The sequence below is a fragment of the Leopardus geoffroyi genome, chromosome A1 (assembly GCF_018350155.1).
Source record: "Leopardus geoffroyi isolate Oge1 chromosome A1, O.geoffroyi_Oge1_pat1.0, whole genome shotgun sequence".
Lineage (NCBI taxonomy): Eukaryota > Metazoa > Chordata > Mammalia > Carnivora > Felidae > Leopardus > Leopardus geoffroyi.
In genome coordinates this window covers 66,491,358-66,516,766 of record NC_059326.1, presented here as the reverse complement: position 1 = coordinate 66,516,766, position 25,409 = coordinate 66,491,358, and the positions used below count along the sequence as shown (strand labels likewise).

Below are 25,409 nucleotides of genomic sequence, written 5' to 3'. Positions count from 1 at the left end.
ATCTGTCAGGGCTCTCAAAGCTGAAAGTGACCTGAATTTCTCTGGATCTCTGTTGACAATCAAACTTCTGAGAGATGAGGAGAATTTATCCTAAAAGTGTTAGTTGCTTCCGAAATTGTTCTGTTGTTGCTGTTGTTGCTTTCAGAGGGATAAATGACAAAACCAAACAATTTTTTCAATTAAAACAGCATGGACTTATTGGCTCTGTAGACCCATCCCAATGGGGTAAGGGTTTGACATTTGAAAAATTCTATTCCACGATCTTTAGCATGTTTCCCAATTGCTTTAGGACCAGGGCGCCCATACAAGGCCATAGACTTCTCACACCAAGGACCTGCCTTCGTTACCTGGCACCGGTACCATTTGCTGTGGCTGGAAAGGGATCTCCAGGTTGGTCAAAACTATGCATTGGGTACTTTTAATTTTGCATTTGGTCAAGACCCATAACAGTCTTTGCTTTCCATGCTTTCTTGTTGTATTTGATACTATGAGTTAAGTAACTAGGCTTGCCCTTTGCTTTTAGCGCCTTATTGGCAACGAGTCCTTTGCTTTGCCCTATTGGAACTTTGCCACTGGAAAGAACGAGTGTGATGTGTGCACAGACCAGCTGTTTGGGGCAGCAAGACAAGATGATCCAACTCTAATTAGTCAGAACTCAAGATTCTCCAGCTGGGAAGTTATCTGTGATAGGTAATGGCATATATACCTGCAATGGAAATACAGAGACCACATTTTCTTGTGTCTGAGAGATGGAGAGGCACTTTATATTTCTATTTCTAATGTGTGTTGAGTTCTGTTTCCGTGTTGCTGAAAATTATTTTCCTGAAGGAGGTAGGATTTTTAAAAATTCTAAGCCCCTTAATAAAAAAAAAAATGCAGGTATGGAATTGAATGTGCTTGGTCATAATTTCTAGATCAAGTGTTTTCTTCTTTTTTTTTAATGTTTATTCATCTTGAGAGTGAGAGAAAGAGGGAGAGCATGAGCAGGAGAGAGGCCCAGAGGGAGAGATAGAACCCCAAGCAGGTTCCACACTGTTGGTGCAAAGCCAGATGCGAGGCTCAATCCCACGAACTGTGAGATCATGACCCAGGCCCAAATCAAGAGTCAGATGCTCAACCAACGGAGCCCCCCACCGCAGGTGCCCCTAGATCAACTGTTTTAAAATTAGAAGTAGTTTCTGCATTCAGCCAAACATTCTTAAGCACTGATCATATTCCAAGCAGCGAAATAGTACTGGCAATACAAGGATGGATAAAAGAGCTTCCCATTTGACTATGGTTTTATGTTTACAAAGGCAGATTGTGTGTAAACAAATTACAATACAGCGTGAAAAGTATCGTAATAGGTATAAGTGGAAAGCCAAGAAGAGAGGCGGGGAAATCCTCTAAGATGCGGAGGCACAGACCTTAAGCAGATGTAGGTTGGGGTGGTGAGTGTGTCCTAGGTGGAGGGAACATTATGTATGAAGCTATAGAAGTCTCTGGAAGCAGTCTGGTATGGCTGGACCATCGGGCGATGGTGAGCTGAGAGGGACCAGGGATGGGGCAGGGGAGAATGATCTCTGAAATACTGAAGAACACATAAGCAGATGAGCAACCTGCCGCCCATAGGGAACCCTGTCCTCCATGATCCCTTAGATTGGTTTCTTTTCCCCGGCACACATCTCAGGAAAAATTCCCCACAAGGCTCTTCTGCCTTCCTTTATTCATCTGTTTCCTCCAAATCCTCCTGTTTTTAACCAGACTGCTCTAGCTCCCCCGCCCTGTGTCTTTCTCCTGCTCCATGGCATCGAGCTTCCTTGTCAACGCCCCCAGTGTGGGTGTGCACGTGTCTGCAGGGGTGCAGGTCAAGCTGGCAGGGATCCTGTCTCCTCCATTCTGAGCTTTTCCTGCAGCCCTGTGGAGAGTGCCCTACAACACGCAGGGATGTAAGAAGTGCTTTTTGACATGATGCCATAATCCCATAGAGCCCCATTTCTCATAGCTCCTTGGGGAATTAATAGGTGGTCCAATCAAACACATTTAAGGAATGCTGAGTTACAAAGGTTTTACATTTTAGAACATCTCCGAGACTTTCCTATGGAAGTGTACTCTTAGAGGGAGCCTAAACTCACCCAACTCTGACACACTTACCTCACAGACTGTGTCACTGGCACACACTTGGGAAACGCTGCCTTGGAGGCCTTTCTGCCTTGTTTTTTGGTACTGGCCTCTTTCATCCTCACGTGCGCACTGATTCTATTCTCACAGACCCAGGACTATCCCCTTACCCATTAAAACCCACACGGAAACATCTTTGATATTTTATCTCCTGCAGTGAAATAATGCTCTACTGGTGGAATTCTAGGCCACAACAAACTTGTAGAGTGTAATCTTTTATGGGTGTGGAACCTTCTCAGCCTCTGTGTTTACCACATAGCTATCCCTGCCATCTTGGAAGACTTTCTCATGCAACTTTTTTCTTAATATCTCTCCTCTACCTAGTTTTGTCTGTTTTTACTCTGGTGCCCTTCATTTGCCTTCAGTTTGCCTAAAATGTTCTCCTAGCCTTATGCAGCCATTTCTGCCAACACTAGCTTAGCTGGGTATAAAACAGGTCACCCTGCTCTCTCTTCAGTTACTCATCATTCAAATGCACCTCCTAGGAGTCACCATCTTGCCTATAAACTTTCTTACTTCCCAACGGAACGGTACTTTATCTTCATATATATGCATATTTTATGCATCTGGTTTTTTGAAACTCTTTAATCCATAATTACTTTTGGAGATAGTACTTTTACCACATATTTTTGACCCTTATAAGGTAACTATAATAAGATTTTATTATGACTAAGTTTTTGCTTGGTTTGCTTGGCCCAAAGTTATGATAGTAGCCACAAATTAAAACATAGTATTTTCACTCTCCTTACAACCCTTAGCCTAGATGATTATAACCGCCGGGTCACCCTGTGTAACGGAACCTCCGAAGGCCTGTTGAGAAGAAATCAAGTGGGAAGAAACAGTGAGAAATTGCCAACTTTAAAAGACGTGCAAGATTGTCTGTCTCTCAAGAAGTTTGACAATCCCCCTTTCTTCCAGAACTCTACCTTCAGCTTCAGGTTGGTGCTCTGAGCTCTATTAGACTGGCAGTTTACAATATTTTAGATTTTCATGCCTGCGGTTGTAATGAACTGGAAGGAAATCCAGTGTTGGGAGTCATTTACAAAGCTAAGTAAGGGCTTGATGAGCAAGGATAACAAGGAGCCACTGTTAGGAAACTCATCATCCACCCACTCTAATGGGTAGTGTGGTTTTAATATCTTCTAACTTAGCTATTCAAAACCATCTTTTGTATTTCTAATTATGGCACATATATAAGCACTGTCTTCAGAACCAGGGTACTTCATTAAATATAGTGTTTAAAAACATTTGCTCGTGCTCTTTCTTTTTCTTTTCTTTTAAATTTATCAGCCATAGACTGTAACAGTGAGGTCTAAGATCTCCGAGGAGTATTACAGACTAAATTCAACTCAAATTATAGCACAGCAATGACATTACAATACTTGAAATTTAAAGGCCAACTAATAATCCTCTCCCTCTAAAAAGACTTTAAGAATTGTAAGAAATAAGTACGGATGTAAATAAGATTTTTTTTTTCAACGTTTATTTATTTTTTTGGGACAGAGAGAGACAGAGCATGAACGGGGGAGGGGCAGAGAGAGAGGGAAACACAGAATCAGAAACAGGCTCCAGGCTCTGAGCCATCAGCCCAGAGCCTGACACGGGGCTCGAACTCACGGACTGCGAGATCGTGACCTGGCTGAAGTCGGACTCTTAACCGACTGCGCCACCCAGGCGCCCCGTAAATAAGATTTTAAACAAAGATGAATGGGGCTCCAAAAAGGCACGGTGGATAGATTCATGGTCTTCCAAGCCAGAGTCTCTCTAACTGTGTGTAAATTATACAACCGATGTGTTATTTGGGGCTGGACAGGAGTAAACTGAATGTAAACGCAGAGGCTGTGCTAAGTGCAGCAGAGCTCAGAGTCTGCGTTGGCATTAGACACAGACCTCAAGTAGTGTCCAAGGTCCTGTAAAGGCTGACACCTAAGATGGTTTGAGAAGGAGTATGCATTCATTTTTTTCCTGTAGTAAACATGCTGTTGAAATGGAGTGTAATCTTTATAGATTTGAGTTAAAGGAGTGGTTATCAAGGTGTGGTGCCTAGACCACCATAATGGGCATCACTTGGGAGCTGGTTGGAAAGACAGATTGTGAAACCCAGCCCACACCAACTGAACCAGAAACTCTGAAAGTGGGGCACGAAATATGTGTTTGTCTCCAGTGATTCCCATGTACGCTTAAATCTGAGGATCCTTGAGTTAGGATGAAGACAATTGGAATTTCCTACAAAATGGGGAGGGGAAAAAGACAAGGGTAAGAAAAATTTGGAGATACGTTTCGAAGGCTGAATATAACTGATCACAGACCATGAATCTATCCATCATGCCTTTTTGAAGCCCTATTCGTCTTTGTTTAAAATATTTACATCCATACTTATCTCTCACTCTCAAGCCAGAGGACTGTTTAGTTGAGAAATGGGAATATAAGATTTTATATTAATTCAAAAAATATTTCTGATCACTGGCCATGTGCTGGGCATGGTATTGATCCCTGGCAATAAAAATCACAAGAAAACACAGTCTGTGTCTTCTAAGAGTTCATAGCCTGGCATGGGAGACAGATATGAAGGTAAAACTTGGTCACACAGTACACATAAAAGAGGTGTAATCCCACTGAGCAGTGCGGTAGTAGCAGTGATCAAGAGTTCCCTCCCCTTATTAAGATCATTATTAAAGGTTGGGACTAAGTTGCAGTTAATGAGCTGTGACAGAGCTTCCCCTTTCCCTGCCCCATCTCAAGTTAGAAGACTATTATTTAGGTTGGAAACGATAAAAAGAGACCTTTATCAATCGTGACTCTCGTTGCTGACATATTGATTTCTCTCAGGAATGCCCTGGAAGGGTTTGATAAAGCAAACGGGATCCTGGACTCTCAAATGATGAGCCTGCATAACTTGGTTCATTCCTTCTTGAACGGGACAAGCGCTTTGCCACACTCTGCTGCCAATGATCCCATTTTTGTGGTATGTTCAAAGGCTCAGAATAGATGGAAAGTTTTCTAGATAATACGTTGGATGTATTTGCTTTCCAGAAAGATTAAGGTTTCGTGTGTGTGTGTGTGTGTGTGTGTTTTCTCTGTGTGAACATTGGGATGTATTCATATGTGAATTCATTTTACTCTACACCACACAGGTGGTTATATGGCATTTAAAGTCCCCTCTTTAGAAACCCATGCTTTAGAGATGATTAGCTTTGGAATGACCCCAGACAGGAGTTTATAGTCCAGAGGTGGATTCCTAAGTTAGCATAATGATATTATAAATCATATCACAATTTAGCATAGTTTATAAATTAGTAAAATGGAAATAATTTTTCAATGGTCAGATGAGTGGTGTTGAAGATGAACGGTGGGACCACCATGACCCTTGGATGGAACCCAACCACTTGGCAACTTCCGAGCAGCACACAAGTCCACGGCCCTGTTTGGCGTTTGGTCCTGGGCCCCCTGATTTTGCAAAGCATTCTGCCTATAAATGAGCTGCTCCTTTTTTTTTTTAAACTATTCTTTTTTTTAATGTTTATTTTATTATTTTTGAGACAGAGAGAGACAGAGCATGAACGGGGGAGGGGCAGAGAGAGAGAGAGAGACACAGAATCGGAAGCAGGCTCCAGGCTCCGAGCCGTCAGCCCAGAGCCCGACGCGGGGCTCGAACTCACGGACTGTGAGATCGTGACCTGAGCTGAAGTCGGACGCTTAACCCACTGAGCCACCCAGGAGCCCCTCCCAACAATTTTTAGTAATTGAGAGAGCAGTGGCAGTCGCTCGTATTAGCCAGGAAAGGGCTAAAGTTCATGTTAGGTATTTTGATGTTTGGACACTGTTCACTTTTGTCTGCACTCCGACGCTGGTGCAGAATTGCCTTGGTTTTGTCCTGATCCATCACGGAGGGTCACAGGGTGACTTTGTCTGATGTTGATGTCCCATGATTGTTCTACCTTTGGCAGAACACCCGGGCCTCCCTGATAGTGCCAGGTCAGCTCCAGGTTGTCCAGAGGCTGCTTTTCCGCCCCTCAAGTACAGCTTGCCAGCGTTGGTGTAGAAGCTTTAGACATCTTAAACATTTGTATCTCAGCTGCTGAACCCCTAAAGCAGTGTCTCTGCTTTACAGATACTTAACTGACCATCTACTATTTTAACCCCGTCTTCAGGGTTGCGTGTCCTGGAGAGAGAGTTTCAAAGCAATTAGAAGAAGAAATTTCACCACCGTTCCTTTTTTATTTTGCCAGTGCTTTGAATTTAAACTCTTACCTAGTATAGATTGTATGTTGTAGCAATAACTTTATGTTACTTTTTTCCTAGAGTTTTTCTCACCTTAGTGTTAATCTTAACAATGGGTCTTAGTCAGCTCAGGTTGCTGAGTTCTGGAGGCTGAAAGTTCAAGTTCAAGGTGCTGAATGATTTGGTTCCTGGTGAGAGCTCTCTTCCTGGCTTATAGACCACTGCCTTCTTGGTGATGTGTACTTAAGTGGAAAGAGAGGCAGTGAGCTCTCTAGCGTTTCTTCTTATAGGAACACCAGTCCCATCCTCTCAGGGCCCCACACATATGACCTTATTTAACGCTAATTACCTGTTTATCGGTCCCATCTCTGAATACAGTCACATTGGGGGTTAGAGCTTCAACGTATGAATTTGAGGGGGCCGTAATTCAGTCCATATCACAGTGTATCCTGAAACCATCAGTTGATAGCAGTTTGTTTTTCTGGACTCCTGGAAGGCCACATGGCATAGTCAAAAGAACAATGGATTGTAAGTCAAGTAAGTTGTCTTTAGTCCTGAATTGTGCAACCTTGGGAGTCTTACTGAATTATATGGAGCACTCTGCAAAGTGCAGGTCACGGGGCTCGATCTGGTGTCGGAGGAGGGTGTGCTCATTAATGCAACACTTAATAGATTAGAATAATATGAAGCTGCTTTAGAAACTGCCAAGTACAACACAACAGTTATCGTAAAATAACAATGTGTTTCATGGTTGTTGCTGGGAAAGAATTAGAGAACTATATGTTGGCTTTGAATTGCTAAACCTTAATTAAGGTTTTTTATCTTGTTCTCCATAGCAGACAGTTGTGCCCTAAGGCAATTTTACTGACAAGCACAAAGTCAGAGTTATTTCAGAGGTGATTTATTATTTTTACTCCACCCAAGGTACAAAAAAAAAAAAAAAAAAAAGGAGCTATGAAGGAGGGTAAAGGTATAGCTCACAATGCTCTAAGCTTGCATGATGGTGTGAGGGTCTAGATAGCTTTCTGGGCTCCCGGATGGATGAACTCCTGGCAAGGGTGAGTTATAGGTGATCTGGATACAGAGCAGTGGATGGAGCTGTTTCTTTTTCCCAAAAAGCGTTTCTGCCCTCATATTTGTGTGTAGGAAAATACAAAGGGGTCATCAGAAATGTGGACTCTTAGTCCCAACCTCCAGCAAGGTGGGGGCTTCTGTTTAAAGCCTCCACAGCTGTCTTTGCTCTTCTGTAGGATGCTTGCCTCATTCATGGGTTCTGACTTGATATTTCACATCATTTTTCTGGCTCTTGTCTCAGCCATCAGCCTATGCCAAGGAGTTCTTGTGTCTCCCTTCTCTGGTATATAACTTCACATCTCATTACCGATACTGTATTTCTCTAAATAAGATTTTATAGAGCATACGTTTTCAACAATATAATGCATACACACTGTCCCTATTCATGAGGAAAAATGTGACACCACTCCTTACCCAGTACTCCAAAATGTTAGGGGGAGAACAGCAGAATCTTCTGACTGATTATGGATTATACACCCCCACATGACCTTTCTCTCCTAGTAAAGGAAATAAAGGCGATGCTGGTAATTTGTTTTTCAGCATCCTAAATTTCAAGGATTGTTACCTCTTATCTCCTTCTTTGGAGGATGCCTAGTAAGCATGCAGGGATTCACTCACTTTTCTGTGAATAGCCCTATCGATAGCACATGTTTTAGGGTTTGCAGGCCAAATGATCTCTGTTGTAACTACTTCACCCCTGCCACTGTAGCGTGAAAGCAGCCATAGACAGTACATGAATGAGTGAGTGTGGTGTTCTAATAAAACTTTATTTAAAAAACAGGTGGTGAACTTTGGCCTACAGGCTTTTAGTTCGCCAACTCCTGCTCTAAGGAATTAAATGTCTCTTCTCTGTAGGACTATCTCCTTAGTCTGTTTCATTCCTGCTCTAGCTGGGAGCTCACATTATGGCTTTATGGATGAGGAATTCTAATTCTGTGACTTACATGTAGCTCAAAGTTACTAGATGTTTAATCATCCTTATCTTCATTACTTTTACTACCTTTAATATTTAAAATTCTGTTTTTCTTTGGTATCTGTTGTCATGTGCATGTAAATAGACAGAAAGCCAAAGCCTCTCTTTGCAGGCACAGAAGGAATAATGTTTGGGCATGAGTTCCAGAACTCACAGTTTCTTTAGGCTACTTACCTAGGGTTTCATGTTGAAGCCAATTCAGCCTTAAATAATTTTTTCACATATTGAGATCCAGGTTAAAGCATTTCAATTAAAAGAGTGATAGCTTCTAGAATTTCAAATTCATGAGGCAATTTATGCAAATATATTGCATACCACACTTATTAAAATTATTTTCATGAAATCTCTTCAAGCAAGAGAGGTACAAAGTTGTATGTGATCACAATAATGAGTAAAAGATATAATGTTAAAATACAGGAAAAAACTCTGAACCAGTCTCTGAAGTTCTAATAATTCATAAGGTAATTGATGGAAATGCACACATTTATCATGGAAAATAAGATTAGGTCATGGAAATGCTAAGTAGTGCTGTCTTCAATATTGAATTTAGATATTATCTAGGCGGGGGGGTGGGGGGGGTGGGGAGGGAGGAAATCCAATAGACCCTAAAGTTAAGTAGTTGAGTTAATTGCCAAGAAAGAAACTATGTCAGAGACTTAACATTTTCTTCCCAATTTCCAAGCTATTATTCGTAGGGCTGTATTTGGATGTTCTCCTTTTAGAAAGGTGCATTTGGCAAGCACTAATACTTTCAATTTCAAGTGGCTGGGGGATTCATAGGTTGCACATACAATACTCACTGCACAGCTCATGTGTTTGTCACCTTATACACTGAAAATTCTACAGGGGATAAGATGTATAAGTAGTCTTATCATCATTTGCGTTTCTTAACAGTGAGTAATGGTTGCGTAAGATAGCTCCATTAATTTAGGAATATAAAGCAAGAAAAGAGAAAATGAGTTTCCCCAAACAAAAATCTAATGGACTGCATGAAGTTAATCCCCTTATTAATGGGTCATTAATTAGGTCATCATGACCTAATTAATAGGTCATAATAACAAGTATAAAATGTTTCTAAGTTAGTATGCGTTTAGTTAAAAATTTAATTTAATTTAATTTATTTTTATTAAAAATGTTTTAATGCTTATTTATTCTTTAAGAGAAACAGCAAGCAGGAGCAAGGGAGGGGGAGATAGAGAGAAGGGACAGATGAACCAAAGCAGGCTCTGCGCTGACAGCACAGAGCCCGATGCAGGGCTCGAACTCACCAACTGTGAGATCATGACCTGAGCCAAAGGCAGATGCCTAACTGCCCAACTGACTGAGCCACCTAGGTGCCCCTAGTTAAAAATTTTAAAAAGATGTATATAGGACATTTTGCTTCTCTCTTCCCAAGAGTGAAGCACTTAAAAATGGATCCATTTATCTTTCTTATGAAAGAAAAATCATAATTAGGCTAATACCTTGAGTATTTAAATTACTGTTGTTTTATGTCAACTTTAAATTTTTTAATAGCTTGTGATTTCTAATGGTTTATAGTTACAGAAATATTGGCAAAAAAGTTTTTACATGTCCATAATTCCATCTCAATTTTCTGCTTATTTCCTCTCATATTCTATGTTTGCACAATTGCAGTTATAATGCACACATTTTAGGTTGTTACATAGTTTCCTTAATGTTTTCATTTAAAAATTTAAAAATAGATAATACTCATAAGAGGTTCAAATATAAAAGACATGAAATGAAATGAAGTCTCCCTAGGCTATCCATTATCATTTTTTCCTATTCTTCCAGATATATTTTATGAATATACAAATATGTTATCTGAATGGTAGCACACTATAAACATTCTGTGACTTCATTTTTTTGTGTTTTTTTCCTTTCCTTTTCTTTTTTTATACTTATTCTAAATTTTTCTGTATTCATTTATGAAGGGCATTCTCATTCCTTTTTTATGACTGTATTGTATTCTACAGCGCAGATTTATCCTGAAATTTTTCACCAGCTTTTTGTTGATGGGCATGTAGGTGGTTTCTAGTCTCTTGCTTTGCAAGCAATGCTACAGTGCATGAACATGTAGGGTAAGTGAGAACAGAATTGCTAGGTCAAAGATTAAATAAGTGTATTTGAGGGGTGCTTGGGTGGCTCAGTCGGTTAAGCGTCCGACTTCGGCTCAGGTCATGATCTCACAGTTCATGGGTTTGAGCCCCACGTCAGTCTCTGTGCTGACCGCTCAGAGCCAGAAGCCTGCTTCAGATTCTGTGTCTGCCTCTCTCTCTGCCCCTGCCCCGCTTGCACTCTGTCTCTCTCTGCCTCTCAAAAATAAATAAATGTAATAAAAAGTTAAAAAAAAGTAAGTGTATTTGAAAGGTCACTAGATATTGCCAAATGGCCCTCCTTAAGGTTGAATAATTTTCCCTCCAACCAGCTATGTAGCAGAGTGGCAATTCCCCAACTCTCTCTCATTAATCCAGTGTGCTATTCCACTTTTTCATCTTTGCTAATGGGATAGGTGAAAATGGTATTTCAGTGAGCTTTAATTTGCATAATGAAGTTCAGAATCTTTTCATGAATTTACGTTTCCTTTTGTGATCTATCTGTTCTTGTAGGATAATGACTTTTGGAAAGACAAAAAAGAACAACTAAAGGTTCATAAGAGAATTAGTGAAAGTGATCTGTTCTCCATGTAAGTCAGTAACAAAATACCACATCTTCTTCTGACATTTTAGTTGTACCGTAAATCGAATTCTCTGTTCATACAAAAATGTAGTTTCTAGGTTTCACTAGGGTTTGGGAAGTCACTTTGATCATTGACACCACACCCAGCGTCTAGAACAGTACCTGGCACTAAGTTGGTGCTCGGTGCGTTTTGTTAGGAGACTGTTTACATTGCTAAGCATCTGTTAATGTGCCAGTCGCTATAGTAGGCATCATGCAAACACAATCTCTAACTTCACAAAACTGTGTGTGCTAGACTGCCCTCCTCATGTTAAGTATGGGGAAAACGAAGGTCAGAGAGGCTAAAAAAAATGTGTACGAGAGTGTATGAACCAGTAAGTGGCTGAACAGAGATCTTTAGATAAGTTTCCTACTCAAAAATTTCCCCATGTTCAAGGAAAAATGAGATAAAAACAGAGAAGGAGGCAGACCATAGAGATGCTTAAATATAGAGACCAAACTGAGGGTTGCTGGGGGGGTGTTGGGTGGGGGCAGGACTAAATCAGGGATGGGCATTGAGGAGGGCGCTTGTCAGGATGAGACTGGGCGTCATATGTCATGATGAATCACTAAATTCTCCTGAGACCATTATGATGTATTTGTTACCTAGCTTGGATTTAAATAAAATTTAAAAAATGCTATAGAAAAGAAAAAAAATTTCCCCGTGTTGAGTCTTCTAGCTACAATCTGCTTTTTGTCAGTTTAGACAATCTTAATTTAATCCTTTCACAATAGCTTTTATTATAGCTGAGGAAATTTAGTCCTGTTAGATTATGTTAATAGGAATTAACACTAATTGGTGAAGGGCAAGTTTGAATAATTTTGCTTGGCTTTTGAAAAGAGAGGGCATTGGTTTTATCATGATTAAATGTTCCAGTATTTAAAATGCTACATTTATTTATACAATACATGTATTTTTAAACGTCTCAGATAAAGTCACTAATTCTTAAGTAGTGTAACATCTTGGTGAGGTTTATGAGAGCCGAGGTATTGGTGGCTGGCCGTCCACTTGGGCTGGGCCTCCCAGGTTGGCAGGGGTTCTATTCGCTCAGTCTGGGAGATACTTTGGCTTTGGAACTTGGCAGGAGCTAAAAGGTACCTGAAGAAATTCCTTTCAACTCTGTACTTTATATGGATAAACCCATGCTCTATTGAGAACTCAACCTATACTGAGAAATGAACTATATACACTTCATTATGGATGAAATTAAGTAGCATAATGGCAAACCACATTTCTATGTAAATTTAAGGTGGTTAGACCATTGATGTGGGTTCATTTCTCCTGGTGCTTTCGTGATCACTTAGACACGCATGCCCTGGGAGTACCTCAGTTCTTATCTAGAATCTCTTCTAACATCCCTGTGGTTCCCTCTTTCCCACCTGCTTATGACATACAATGACTTCTTTTAAAGCTGTCGTCCTAATAGCAGAACCTCTTATAGTCCTCTGTTTGCATGTGTTCCAAGTTTAATCCTTGAGATATAAGCTTTCTTCCTCAAGGGCTCAACTGATATTTCTTTTTTCTTTAATTGAGATATAACTGACAGGTAGAATTAAGTTAGTTTCAGGTGTTCAACCTAATGATTCAATATTTGTATATATCACAAGACAGTCACCTCAGTAAGTCTAGTTACATCTGTCACCATACATAATTGATATTTCTTTTTAATTTTTTTTTTCAACGTTTATTTATTTTTGGGACAGAGAGAGACAGAGCACGAACGGGGGAGGGGCAGAGAGAGAGGGAGACACAGAATCGGAAACAGGCTCCAGGCTCCGAGCCATCAGCCCAGAGCCTGACGCGGGGCTCGAACTCACGGACCGCGAGATCGTGACCTGGCTGAAGTCGGACGCTTAACCGACTGCACCACCCAGGCGCCCCTTGATATTTCTTTTTAAATACATGCTTTTAAATGAATTATGCTATATATATTCTAAGTACGCTTGTGTATACTGTGCATACAATGCTATAATACAAGTATATGTGGACTATCTACGGGACTCCTTCAAAATGCCCGAAGATGTCTTCCATTCTGTCTGCTCAGGATGTAGTGACAGAGTGGCTAGGGAAGGTTAGGGAGAAGATGTATGAGCAAAATGGAAAACACACAACATCCTGGCTGAGCACTGCCTGCAAGACTATTAGTGCTGAAATGTCCTTTTTTTCTTATGACTGTTTCTTGTCTCACTAAATGTGCTGCGTATGGCATATCCGCCTCCTTGTGGCACAGCGTAGTCTCAGTGGAAGCTGGGTGTTGTTGAACTATTTCGTGCCTGTTACATATGGTTTCTTTAGGGAAGTGTGAAACCAACATTCTGATCGCATATTGCTTCAGATTCTTGCTAGAACAAGGCAAGAATACATACATATTATCATAAAGTCGTAAGTGGGATGAGATCTCATTTTTTTAGGAATTACAATCAGGAATTCTCTTATTTAGAAATTCCGACCTAACTTTTATTTTTTCTTAAATGTTTATTTTTGAGAGAGACAGAGAGACAGAGTGTGAGCAGGGGCAGGGGGTAGGCAGAGAGAGATGGAGACACAGAATCCGAAGCGGGCTTCAGGCTCTGAGCTGTCAGCACAGAGCCCGACATGGGGCTCCAACTCATGAGCTGTGAGATCATGACCTAAGTCGAAGTCAGCTGCTCAACCGACTGAGCCACCCTGGCGCCCCCCAACCTGACGTTTTATTTGTGCCTTCTACCCTAAGTTCTAAATTGGAACCTCCCATATGAAACTCAGGGTCTATTGTGTGACTTCCGAGGGATTACATATGAGTTCTCAGACGAGCAGAGCATTGTCACAATAATACTCACTTTGACCATGACTGATGTCTTCTGGACATCACCAGCACCAGTGTGCTGGTCTTTGGTGATGTACCAGTGTCTTTGTGGTCATTGTGGCAGGAATCCGAAAGTGTAGACATCTAAGTGAAGGTTAGGTTTGATAGTAACTTTATCCTCCAGTGATCCTGAAAAAGAGAAGCTTTCCCTGTATTTTATCCCAGTTTCTTTATGTCTATAAGCACAACAGCCGTTGATTGATTGCTTTCTTCTGCAAGGGTTGCATTTAAAAATTTTTACCTTGAAAGCCCACAGAATCACATTTTCTTCAATACTGCCTCCAAGGCGAAACTTTTTTCTTCCTGTACCTTCCTTAGTTTGTTGGAGCAAGAGAGACTAGGTTTGTGTACCAAAATTTGTAACCTCATTTCTGAAACACTCAATTAATTTTATCATTATTATTTTTTTATTTTTAGAGAAAGAGAGAGAGAGAGAGAGAGTGCAAGTAGGGGAGAGAGAGAATCTTAAGCAGGCTCCACACTCAGTGAGAAGCCCAACACAGAGCTTGATCCCATGACCCTCGGATCATGACCTGAGCTGAAATCAAGGGTCAGACAGTCAGCCAACTGAGCCACTGAGGCACCCCTGAAGCGCTCCGTTTTTAATTCGGAAATATAGCTATGTATCTCCATAGCAGACATAAGGCAACATCAGTGTACTGTTACTTTACTTTTGCTTTTATTGGTTACCCTCAAATTACATTTGGCCCTTAAAGAGAGATTAACCGAGCTCATTTTTAATTCGTGTCAAAGATACTATTAGCTTCTCAAGAGCAATTGAAGGCATCTTGTTCAAGAACAATGTTCACAATTCTAACAAAAATACCTATTCTGCAGCTTGCATGACTTCTCCTTATTGTGGGGGATATGTTATTGCTTGTGGTATTGTGTTTATCGCATTCTTTGCATCTCGTTAGCACACACTCGCCTGTTTTTCCTACATTCTATAAATTGGCTACTCTGTGTATAGCTCCTACTAGAGCATTTATTGTATAATGTTTTTATAGCCCTGCTGAGACCTATAATCTCTCCTTATTACTTTTCTCCTGTTCTTTTATCTCCCCAAATTATGAATTGCTGCAGAGCCTTGTCTCCTCCTTAATTATTTACACTTTGCACTGGTGAATTCTGGTGCTTTCCAAGAGTTATTTGCCTCTTGCAGTACTGAATCTGGATCTTTCCATGTCTTGAGAATCCCTTATCTCTTTTCCCAATCACAGTTTGATCTCTGACTTGAACTCAGACAGTATCTAAAAGCTCGAGATATTGTGTGGCTTTCTTTGCAAAATGCACTCTGTACACCCTTAGATACTTTTTCTATGTATCATGTAGGGTTTGGTTCAGCTGCTTAGAACAGAAAACCTGCTATAGAAGTCCAAGCAAAAAAGAGGATTATTTTTCTCCTTATGTAAAAGAGCCCCAGTGGCGGGCAGTCCAGGGCTGGTGTAGTATCTCCACAGTCATCATGGACCCTTCTGTCTTTCTGCTCTACCTTCCTTGGCGAGTGACCTCTTTTCCTAACTTTGTTAGTTGGCTGTTAAGATGCCTGCGGCAACTTCAACCGTCACATCCATGTTCCATGAAGCAGCAAAGGCAAATGGAAAGGGAAAGGGGGACACTCTTAAGCTGAGACCATGACCTTTAAAGAGCTTTCCTAGAAGTCAGATCCAGAGACACCTAGTTCAATCTCAGGGATAATTTGATACATTGCTTCACTCAAAATACAAAGCAAGTTACAACGGAAGAAGAGGAGAATGGATGTTTGGTAAGCAACCAAGAGTGCTTGCTGTCCTTAGGCATTCCACCCCTACTGCGTGGGCTCCATACTTGCAGTGAAAGCTGTGTTTAAGCCTGGCAGGCTCCCCAGGTTACAGCTAGAGGAGGAAGCACAACTTCTCTCCCTGGGAACCTTCTAACCTTATCCGGAGTTCCCAGGACATGAGGAACCTTTTCAGGGACCTACACCAAAGCTAACACATAGTCCTTTTTCCAGGGCTGATGCCCCTTCTCAAAGATGACTTTTTCTAAACTCTACTTGTAGGAAACATTGATCATTTGCAATATCACGTGTCTTCCAAAGCTGTTGCTTTAAACTTTACGCCTTTATTTCTTTGAAACTTCAATTTTGCTACTCAAAGCTGAGACTTCAGAATTCACAAAAATCTTTTATCTCTGCAAAAGCTTGGCCTGGGTCTTAACATTTGATGTTTTTGTTTTTTAAGATGATTGTCTTTGCCATGAACTGTAAAAATTCATTCAGGGGAAAAAACTATCCCTTGAGTAAATGACTTGATTCCTTTAACTACCCTCTGTCTATCCATGTGAGACAATACAGGCAGAAAGTTCTCGCTGTTGCCTGATAGGGACAACTAACCACCAGGAACCTTGGGTAAAATTTGAAAGTGTTATTGACTAAATTAACAACAGTAACATAAGCCAGGAGGGCAATGCAGTTAAAGGTGCCAAGTGCAAAGAGCTATGAATTCAGACTGGGAGCCATGAGGGAAGATACTCGAGGGCAGGAACCATTGCATTGGTCCTTGATGAACCGATGTCAGAAAACAGATGAAACAGCATTGCAAGCTGAGGAAACAGCACCAGCTAGAAAGGGGCCTGTTTAGTTGAATTGTACAAAAGGTAAAACGACTTTGCCCGGCACAGTCTTTAGGCAACAACTTCTTATTAAACATCACCTCTGTCCAGGTTGCATGCTAAGGTCATGCTTCAAAGGTAGAAAGACCTGATCTCTGACCTTTAGGAATTAAGGGTCTTATTGAGGAAAATAAGTAAGTAACAAGTTATAGTAAAATTTGGCTAGTGTTCTAATTGGAGTACAAGGAATCATGGTGGTTGGGTGAATGAATTCATTTAATAAGCATTTATTGGAATAAGTACCTCCCTGCGCCCATGTGACAGGTTCTCGGATGACAGTCACTTGGGACCCAGGGGAAAAGAAGGGGACAGTGTCCATAAGTCCTTGAACTTACAGTCTGAGAATAAAAAGAGGAACCCAGCATAAAGGTTGAGCTGAACTCTCACATTTATGTCCTGTCGCAAAATTGGGGCTATAAATGTGGGAACTTTGCTACTAAATATTTTAAAACATGAAATAATTGCTGTATTTGAAAAGGACTTTGATAGCTTCCTTGAGGAAATAAAAATGAGCACTGTGCACATCACAACATTTTTTAGATTCTCTTTTGCTAGCATAACACCCAAAATCCAAATGAGAGGGTTACAAAATGAGTATATAGAAGATTGGACCTGGTGAGAATAATTTGAAAACCTATTTTGAAGATTATCTTCCCCCCTTCTTCCTCTCCTTCCTCCACCTCTCTCCCTCTCTCCTTTCTCTCTCTCTTTCTTCCTTCCTTCCTTTTCTTCCTTCCTTCCTTCCTTCCTTCCTTCCTTCCTTTTCTTTCTTTCTTTCTTTCTTTCTTTCTTTCTTTCTTTCTTTCTTTCTTTCCTGTTTGTGTTGCAACATTGTCAAACACAGCCTCTCTCTCTTCTGTTAAAACCAAAGCTTCTGAATATTAAGTAGGATATCTATCTTGTCATACTTGCCTTTATTCTCAACTTAATAATTAACACTTATTTACTGAAGGCATCAGATGTTCCCAAATGAGTGTTAAATCTGCAAATGAACTTTCGTTTGTTCACTGACAAAGAGGTTTATGATCCTGTTTGGAGAGATGCCACGCGGCCTTGAAAACTGAATTAAAAATATCAGTGGTGGGGCGCCTGGGTGGCGCAGTCGGTTAAGCGTCCGACTTCAGCCAGGTCACGATCTCGCGGTCCGGGAGTTCGAGCCCCGCGTCAGGCTCTGGGCTGATGGCTCAGAGCCTGGAGCCTGTTTCCAATTCTGTGTCTCCCTCTCTCTCTGCCCCTCCCCCGTTCATGCTCTGTCTCTCTCTGTCCCAAAAATAAATAAACGTTGAAAAAAAAATTTAAAAAAAAATATCAGTGGTTATGTCACTAAGATAAAGTTGGGTATAAAGAAGTTCCTCATGTCAAGAAGAACACCATTCCATTTTAAAGAAAGCTCCAATCTGATTGGCCTGATTGGAACAGACAGGTCAATGTCAAATGCCATGTGTCCAACTGTCTTGTAGGTACTTCATTCCTTTACTGATGCCATTTTTGATGAGTGGATGAAAAGATCCAATCCTCCTGTGGATGCCTGGCCTCAGGAACTGGCGCCCATTGGCCACAATCGGATGTACAACATGGTTCCTTTCTTCCCTCCCGTGACTAATGTGGAATTCTTTTTAACTGCAGACCAACTTGGCTACAGCTATGCCATCGATCTACCAGGTAATGAATGCAACTTCTAAGTGGGTAATTCATGCATCTTCTAAAGAACTTTTCTTTCTTTTTCAAAATATAAACCAAGACCTTACACTGAAGTACTCAGGTTTGGTTAAGTTAGTTGGCAATTTTCTACTATATATATATATATATATATATATATATATATATATAGCAAAATGTGCCTTGGAATGACCAATTAACCATCAGAAAAGGGACTGGTTGGATGACTGAATTAATAAATAATAATATGTAATAAATAAGTAATCCAAATCAATAAAATACCGGCCATGGTTTGAAAGGTCTACCCAATAAAATCAAAATGCACTAGGCCCATGTGGACAGGGATTAGCAGGACTTAGCCATCACTTAAAGAAGGGCTGCGTGCAGGGTTAGGCAAATTCAGTACTTGCCCTGAGCACAGAGTTCAAGGGGAGACCGAAAAAATTCAGGAATTGAGATAAATAATAATGCAATGCAATATTTTTCAGAAATCAAAGTTAATGCAAAAAAGATGAATACACTATCAAAATTTTATTAAAGACAGGATTGTGTTGTTTGTTCATCCACTCCTGCATTATCTTGTGACAACACCAATTGCTTCCAGTTAGCCCATATCACCCGTGCTGGGTGGGTTTATGAGATTGATGTTGGCCTGCCAACGCATTGGACTACATGGGGCTTCACCTGTGTTCTTCATCACCGTTCTTTAAGTCATGTTTTTAAGCTTCAGATTTTTTATTAGCTTTTCCCACTTGGTTCAGAATATGGGAGGATATTGTGATAAGTGTCTATACACAGGCACCTATTTTTCTATTTGCTGAGGCCCCAGTATGGCGCCATGTGCCATTTAAACCATCTTAGGACAGGCTGAGAGAGAAAAGGTAAAACAATAAAAAAATATCTTACTTTGTCAAGAATCCCCCAAAACACACAGCCCATCTGCTGGTGAGTTTTCCCTGTTTATGTCTATTTCTCTTCCCTAAATCTCAGCCTACGATGTAATCACAATGACTTCTGAGCTCACATCTCTCTCTCTGACTTCAGAGTCTTTCAGGCCCTGGAACTTGTCCCTTGCTTTTCCTTCTAGCCCTGCAACTTTGCCTACTTGTTCTCCTTACTTATTTGAAGTTTCCTTTCTTTGGACAGCTGAGATATCTTTTTGAAACTTCATTCTTTTCTCTGGAATTGAACATAGTAATAATCAAAAAGTTTGGGATGTGCATTTGCCCATTCTTCCATTTCCTCTGACATCAGCTAATTAACAGGTATAGATTGAGAGTCTAAATATGCCCAGAAGACATTAACTCATTAGAAGACACAAATTAACGTTTCACTTAACGGTCTGACAAAGAAATTTACAATCCTCTCTGAGGAGACATAACTGTAACCTAAGGTCGGAGAAGGGAGTGGAACATTTGGGAAAGGCGTCTTGAATCAGATTCAAAGATGTGGGGGATCTTCTGAAGGTGAGGTGGAAAGAAGGGAGCATTTTCGACTGAAGAAAGGCAGGGACAGAGCTGTGAAAGGTGCAGTCTGTATAAAGGACTGTGTGAAGACGCTTGGTCGGAGAAGAAGGCTTGGGGAGAAGATTACCCGCATTAAGTTCGGATCTGATTACTGGGGACCTTAAAAGCTAGGCAGAAACCACAATGAGATGCCACTTTCCACCCATTAGGATGGCTATTACAGACAAAGCAGTAAATAACCAGTGTCACTTAGGCTGTGTGGAGTAATTGGAACCCTCCTGTACTGCTGGGGGGAATGTAATGTGGTATATAGCTTCTGCGGAAAACAATATGGCAGTTTCTCAAAAACTTAAGTATCAAATTACCATATGATCCAGCAAAGATTCGAAAGCAAATACTCCAACAGCTATTTGTAAACCTCTGTTCTTAGCAGCATTACTCACAATCGACAAAAGAAAGAACTCAATGTCTACCCAGGGCTAGATGGATAAACAAATTGTAGCCTATGCATGCGATGGAACACTACTCAGCCTTAAAAAGGAAGGAAATCCTGTCATATGCTATGACATGAAGGAATCTTGAAGATCTTATGCTAAATGAAATAAGCCAGTCACGAAACAGCAAAAACTGTATGATTTCACCTATATGAGGTATCTAGAGTAGTCAAATGTATAGAGACAGGGGCTGGGGGCTGGGGGATTGGGGAGATATTATTTCAGTTTTGCAAGGTGAAAAATATCCTGTGGATAGATGGTGGTGAGGTCACACAACAGTGTGAATGCACTAACGCCACAGAACTGAGCATTTAAAAATAGTTGTGATGGTTAAATACATGTCATGTGTGTTTTACCACAATTTAAAAAAAACGATCATTTTTTATTCATGAGCAAAGAAATGGCAGAATAAAATCTGTGTTTTAAGAATAAGGTTCTGGCAACAGATGTTGGATTGTAGCAGGAGGAGAAAAATTACCGACAATCTTCTTGGAGAAATTGCTTCAGGGTGAGTAGGGGCCATCTGTGGAACTGGAGGAAAATCTTAGAAGGAGGATTTTACATTTAGGCAAATGCAGGATGTAGAGTAAGAACCCGGGTCAGAGAAATCGAATTTAAGAATAGCTGGCCAATGAGGTGCCTGGGTGGCTCAGTCAGTTAAGTGCCAGACTTCAACTCGGTCATGATCTCACCTTTCACAAGTTCAAGCCCTGTGTCGGGCTCTGTGCTGATGGCTCAGAGCCTGGAGCCAGCTTCAGATTCTGTGTCTCCCTCTCTCTGCCCCTCCCTCCCTGTCTCTCAAAAATAAATACAAGCAGTAAAAAATTGAGAAAAAAAAAAAGAATAGCTGACCAAGGAGAAGGGGATTTTTAAAGAAATGACAAACTGGCATAAGTATATTAAAATGAAATCCATTAATTTTGTGGAGAGTGCTTATAAAATAGATTTAAGTCAAGTATTAGATTTATCATGTGGAAGATTCAGATTACATTCACAACTATTTAAATGGGTGCAAACTTCATCTGCTTCTGCTATTGAATGTCTCCTGTTATAATAGCCAATCTGACCTGTCTCACACATTTATCATCCTATTAACAGGTAGAGAAGTAGCTGAAATTCTCCATTTGAGGGCTGTATATTTTGCAGTTCCCCAGATACTATTTTAGCATACACTTTAACAAATGAGATTCTAACTCACGAAAGTAGTTATATACCTCCTTGGAGGGTTTATTCTGTATAAATGTTTGTCGTAAGAAATTTAAAAATGCAATCAGCTGTATGTAGATAATCGAATGCCATTTCCTCAAGAAAGACAATTCTGGATATGACAAAGTGTTGGTGGGGAAGGGAAAGATAAATTTTATCCTGGCCGGTAGAGTTTTGCTTTATCAACAAAAAATGCGCGTGAAAAACAAATTGGTGTATTCTTTTCTTCTCTAAGAGTATTCAGCTGATGAAAATCCCCATTGTAGACCCTTCTTTTCTGCTTTTATTGCAGTTGAAGAAACTCCAGGTTGGTCCACAACCCTCTTGGTGGTTATGGGAATGTTGGTGGCTCTGGTTGGCCTTTTTGTGCTGCTGTTTTTCCTTCAGTATAGAAGACTTCGAAAAGGCTACACACCCCTAGTGGAGACACATTTAAGCAACAAGAAGTACACAGAAGAAGCCTAGAGAGCTCACGCCTTTCCCTAGAGAAGCGGCCGTAGGACCCTGCTGATGTACAAACGAATCCTCGCTGTCCCTCCTTTAGTTGAAGATGTTTGACACGGTTCTTCCTATTGTAGTGATTATCCCAAACACAGAAGACGCTTAGCTGTAGTTGCTGGTTTACTTGTTTAACAGACTCAAACTGGAATGTTTGAGGCTATTTCTCTCACCAAACTAAGGTAGAGCTAACAATTTATGGTATCTGATAATAACTTCCACACTGATTAAGCCTCCTCATGTTCTGAGAACACACACACATGCACGTGCGCGCACACACACACAATTGATAGAGTGGGTTCATTTTAATTTGCAGGTCAGTGTAATTTGAGACCTGGGCAAGATCGTGGTTCGATTTTTTCTTAGCCCAAGTGTCTTCATTTGTAATGGGGTGGGGGTAGGGGAGGCAGGTGCTTCCTGAGTCTCCATGAGTTTAGCTCTAAACATCAATGCTTTTAGGTGCCTTCCTGATTGTCTTTCTGAGGCCTGCTGTGTCTTTTCTTCTGTAGCCTTTACAATGTGCTTGAAGATCCTATTTTCCAAATAGGATGGAGAATGACTGACTGAATGAATGAATGATCAGTTTGATTCTCTTTCGTAAATTAGACTTTCCAGAATTTGTCAAAACCTGCAGTTCTTAACAGTAGACATATCATGAGATTCCATAGCTGGATAAACATTGATCCTATAGTGATAAAGATGAAGGGTTAAGTTATAGAGTTTCCTAATTAATATACTGTTTTAAGTCTACTAACAAGTATAGAAACACTTCTTTGAGGAAAGGCTGACTGGAAAAGGCTGTGAGGCTAGAATCCTGAATATGGGACAATTTGATTAGAGTTTCATTACTCTGAGGTCTCATTTGGCTGATCCTGAACGAATTACTTTACCAAGTAGCCTCTCAGATGAGAAATTATTCATGTATAATGCCGTTGGTTTATTTTTAAGAGTTGACTTTAGATTTACTAATGCTGCACTGTACTGACAGTGACCTATGGATGCTAATCAATTAAGTCTTATCATTTTAAAAGCAAACCATTCATACAAAATGCGACAATGCAGAATTAAATGGTTGTGTTCCACTAAGTAATCATTGTATCATGAGACATAAGAATGGACAATCTTTACTAAGATACACAGACTTACCAAGATGACCCCTACTTCTGAGAAGTTAACAGTTACTGAGATTTCAAGGTAAATTTCCTCTGCTCTTATCTGGCACCTGTGCTTCAGGAGTGAGGCCAGAGTTCTAGAAGGTAGCCTGTGTGTCCACTCACTTCAAATCCTCTTTACTGGAATGGATGTGTGTGAAGAATGGGTGGGAAGAGGACCCTGGAGCTAGATACTTTCTACATAGAGGGGGTTAGGTGCTAAAGGGTGTAAGATTCATCAAGACGCAGTGTTATCCCCCTGGAATGAGACTGTGAAAGCCAGAGAAATGGACAAGGCCCATTCTGAACTGAATTTGAGCCTGAGTCTCGTAAAGCTACAGGTATATCTGAGAGTGGGCTCAGCACATGAGAATCAAGGTAGCCCAGGGTCCTTTGTGGACCTTTTCTAGCCACAGCCACACATAGATCTCATTCCTGCCTTTAACAGTATCTATGGAAAATTCAGCAGTTTCATGAACGTACTCTAGTCCAGAAGGTTTACTCTCTGAACTTGGGGTTGTTGAGGAACACAGTTTTACATCCCTGTTTTTAAGCTAAAAGAGAAACGTTAAAATGAAGATATAATTGTGCATGGTAGGTGTGTTTCTGAAAAGTTACATTTAAATCAATGATATGTTAAAAGTACCAGGGGAAATTACTTCTTATAGATGAACTATATGAATAATTCTACAAAGCAAATAACCACCTCTAGCTTACTTTTCAGGTACATCAGAATTTTCATTCATCATATTCCCACACGATTTATTTAAAGCAAGATCTATCTGAGGTAGAAATAGAGGGTAATCACTTACACTTAGCTACTTTTATCTATAGTGAATGCAACTTTTTACAAACATTATGTTTTATAATGTCTTCCTAAGAGAAATGATTTCCTAAATTTATAGTTCATAGAAGAGGAATAAAATTTTCTAACATTTTCTAACATCACAATAAATCAATGATGAATGCCTTTTATGAAATTTAAAGGTGGAGCGAACTTGTTGGAATGAAAAAGTTGGTATTTACTTACATTGAATATTATGCAAATAAAGTCAGAAAATACCAGGAAGCATTGTACGGTTGTATTTCTCAATGACAGTGGAAAAACTCCAACCTTGAAGAAAATGAATAGATCACTGTATATGTTTCTATCCTCAGTATTAGAAAAATTGTATGTAAATGAATTATGGTTTCGAAAGAAATGCTTTTATAAAGCAAACATTCAGAAGTGAAATTAAACCTAATAACTAGCTTTCCTTTGTGAATGAAACTCTCTTCTAATTGTAAAATTCCTTGCTATTAATTTGTGTTCTGCTTAGGATTTAACATTGTTAATTGTAGTAATCCTAATGAGTAATTTTAATCTTATATTAACAAGAAGTAAAAAAAAATTATTAAAGAGAAAAATGAAAAAAAAAACACGTTGTTTTGCAGACTTTTGTCCATGTGTTGGGGGCTATTGTTTTTTAATTTGTGAACGTCAATTCCCATCTTTTTCGCACTCAATATACATATATTGGAATATGTGTGTGTGAGTGTGTGTGTGTGTGTGTGTGTGTGTATAAAATACATAATAACTACTTCACTTTTGAAAATAAGTTCTTAAACTGATGTTTCTACTATCGTCTGAGTTTCTCAGCAATTGCTACTTCTTGGCTCTCAATTGCAGGGCTAGAGAAACCAGACAGCAGCCTACTCCCAGGTGACAAGTTACACTCGATGTCTTCACAGTCTAAAGACTGTTCTTGGGGTAAGGTAGGGGAGTAGGGTGGCTACTTGAAGTCACTGACTGGGGAGGCAAGGTCCTGCGGCAGCTAACTTGCTGATCCTCTTGCAAACTTGCGATCATTTTGTTGGGGACGCAGAAGAAAGGAGTTAGAGTCAGTGAAGTATGTGGTGATCGCTTCCATGTTTAGAATCTAAGCTTCTAAAGGTCAGGTTGGATGCCTCTCTGTTCAGCTTCAGTGCCATTGTATCAAAGCACTTTAAGTGCTCAGAGAATGTGGGTGGTTAATTGATACAGGGGCATAAAGAGTCAGTTCGCTCCCCAGTGGGGATGTAATTACTCTCCTCAGTACAATGGCAAAACCCCAAGTTGACCTCTTCCTATTTCTGCAGAGTCTTGCTCATCCTGAGTGCTCTATAAATATTTTTAATGAATAAACTGTTCTCAAAGTAGAACTTTTCATTCCGGGCCTCTGGCATCTGTTTTAACATGTGCTGGAGAAAACATAAGATAGTGGGATCTTGAATCCCTGCCATGAAATTAATAACAACCTCTCTTTCAGATT

General features: G+C 40.2%; 1 protein-coding gene across 1 annotated transcript in view; it reads left to right on the top strand.

Moving 5' to 3' along the window:
- The window catches only part of DCT (dopachrome tautomerase), a 36,369-nt gene extending 11,833 nt beyond the window's left edge, over positions 1-24,536 (top strand). The window contains exons 3-8 of the mRNA XM_045480619.1: positions 290-390; positions 524-690; positions 2,919-3,098; positions 4,990-5,125; positions 18,105-18,306; positions 21,762-24,536. Coding sequence (XP_045336575.1) covers positions 290-390; positions 524-690; positions 2,919-3,098; positions 4,990-5,125; positions 18,105-18,306; positions 21,762-21,934 — 959 coding nt within the window. The 3' untranslated portion in view covers positions 21,935-24,536. The remainder of the gene's footprint in view (positions 1-289; positions 391-523; positions 691-2,918; positions 3,099-4,989; positions 5,126-18,104; positions 18,307-21,761) is intronic.
- The last annotated feature ends 873 nt before the right edge of the window (positions 24,537-25,409 follow it).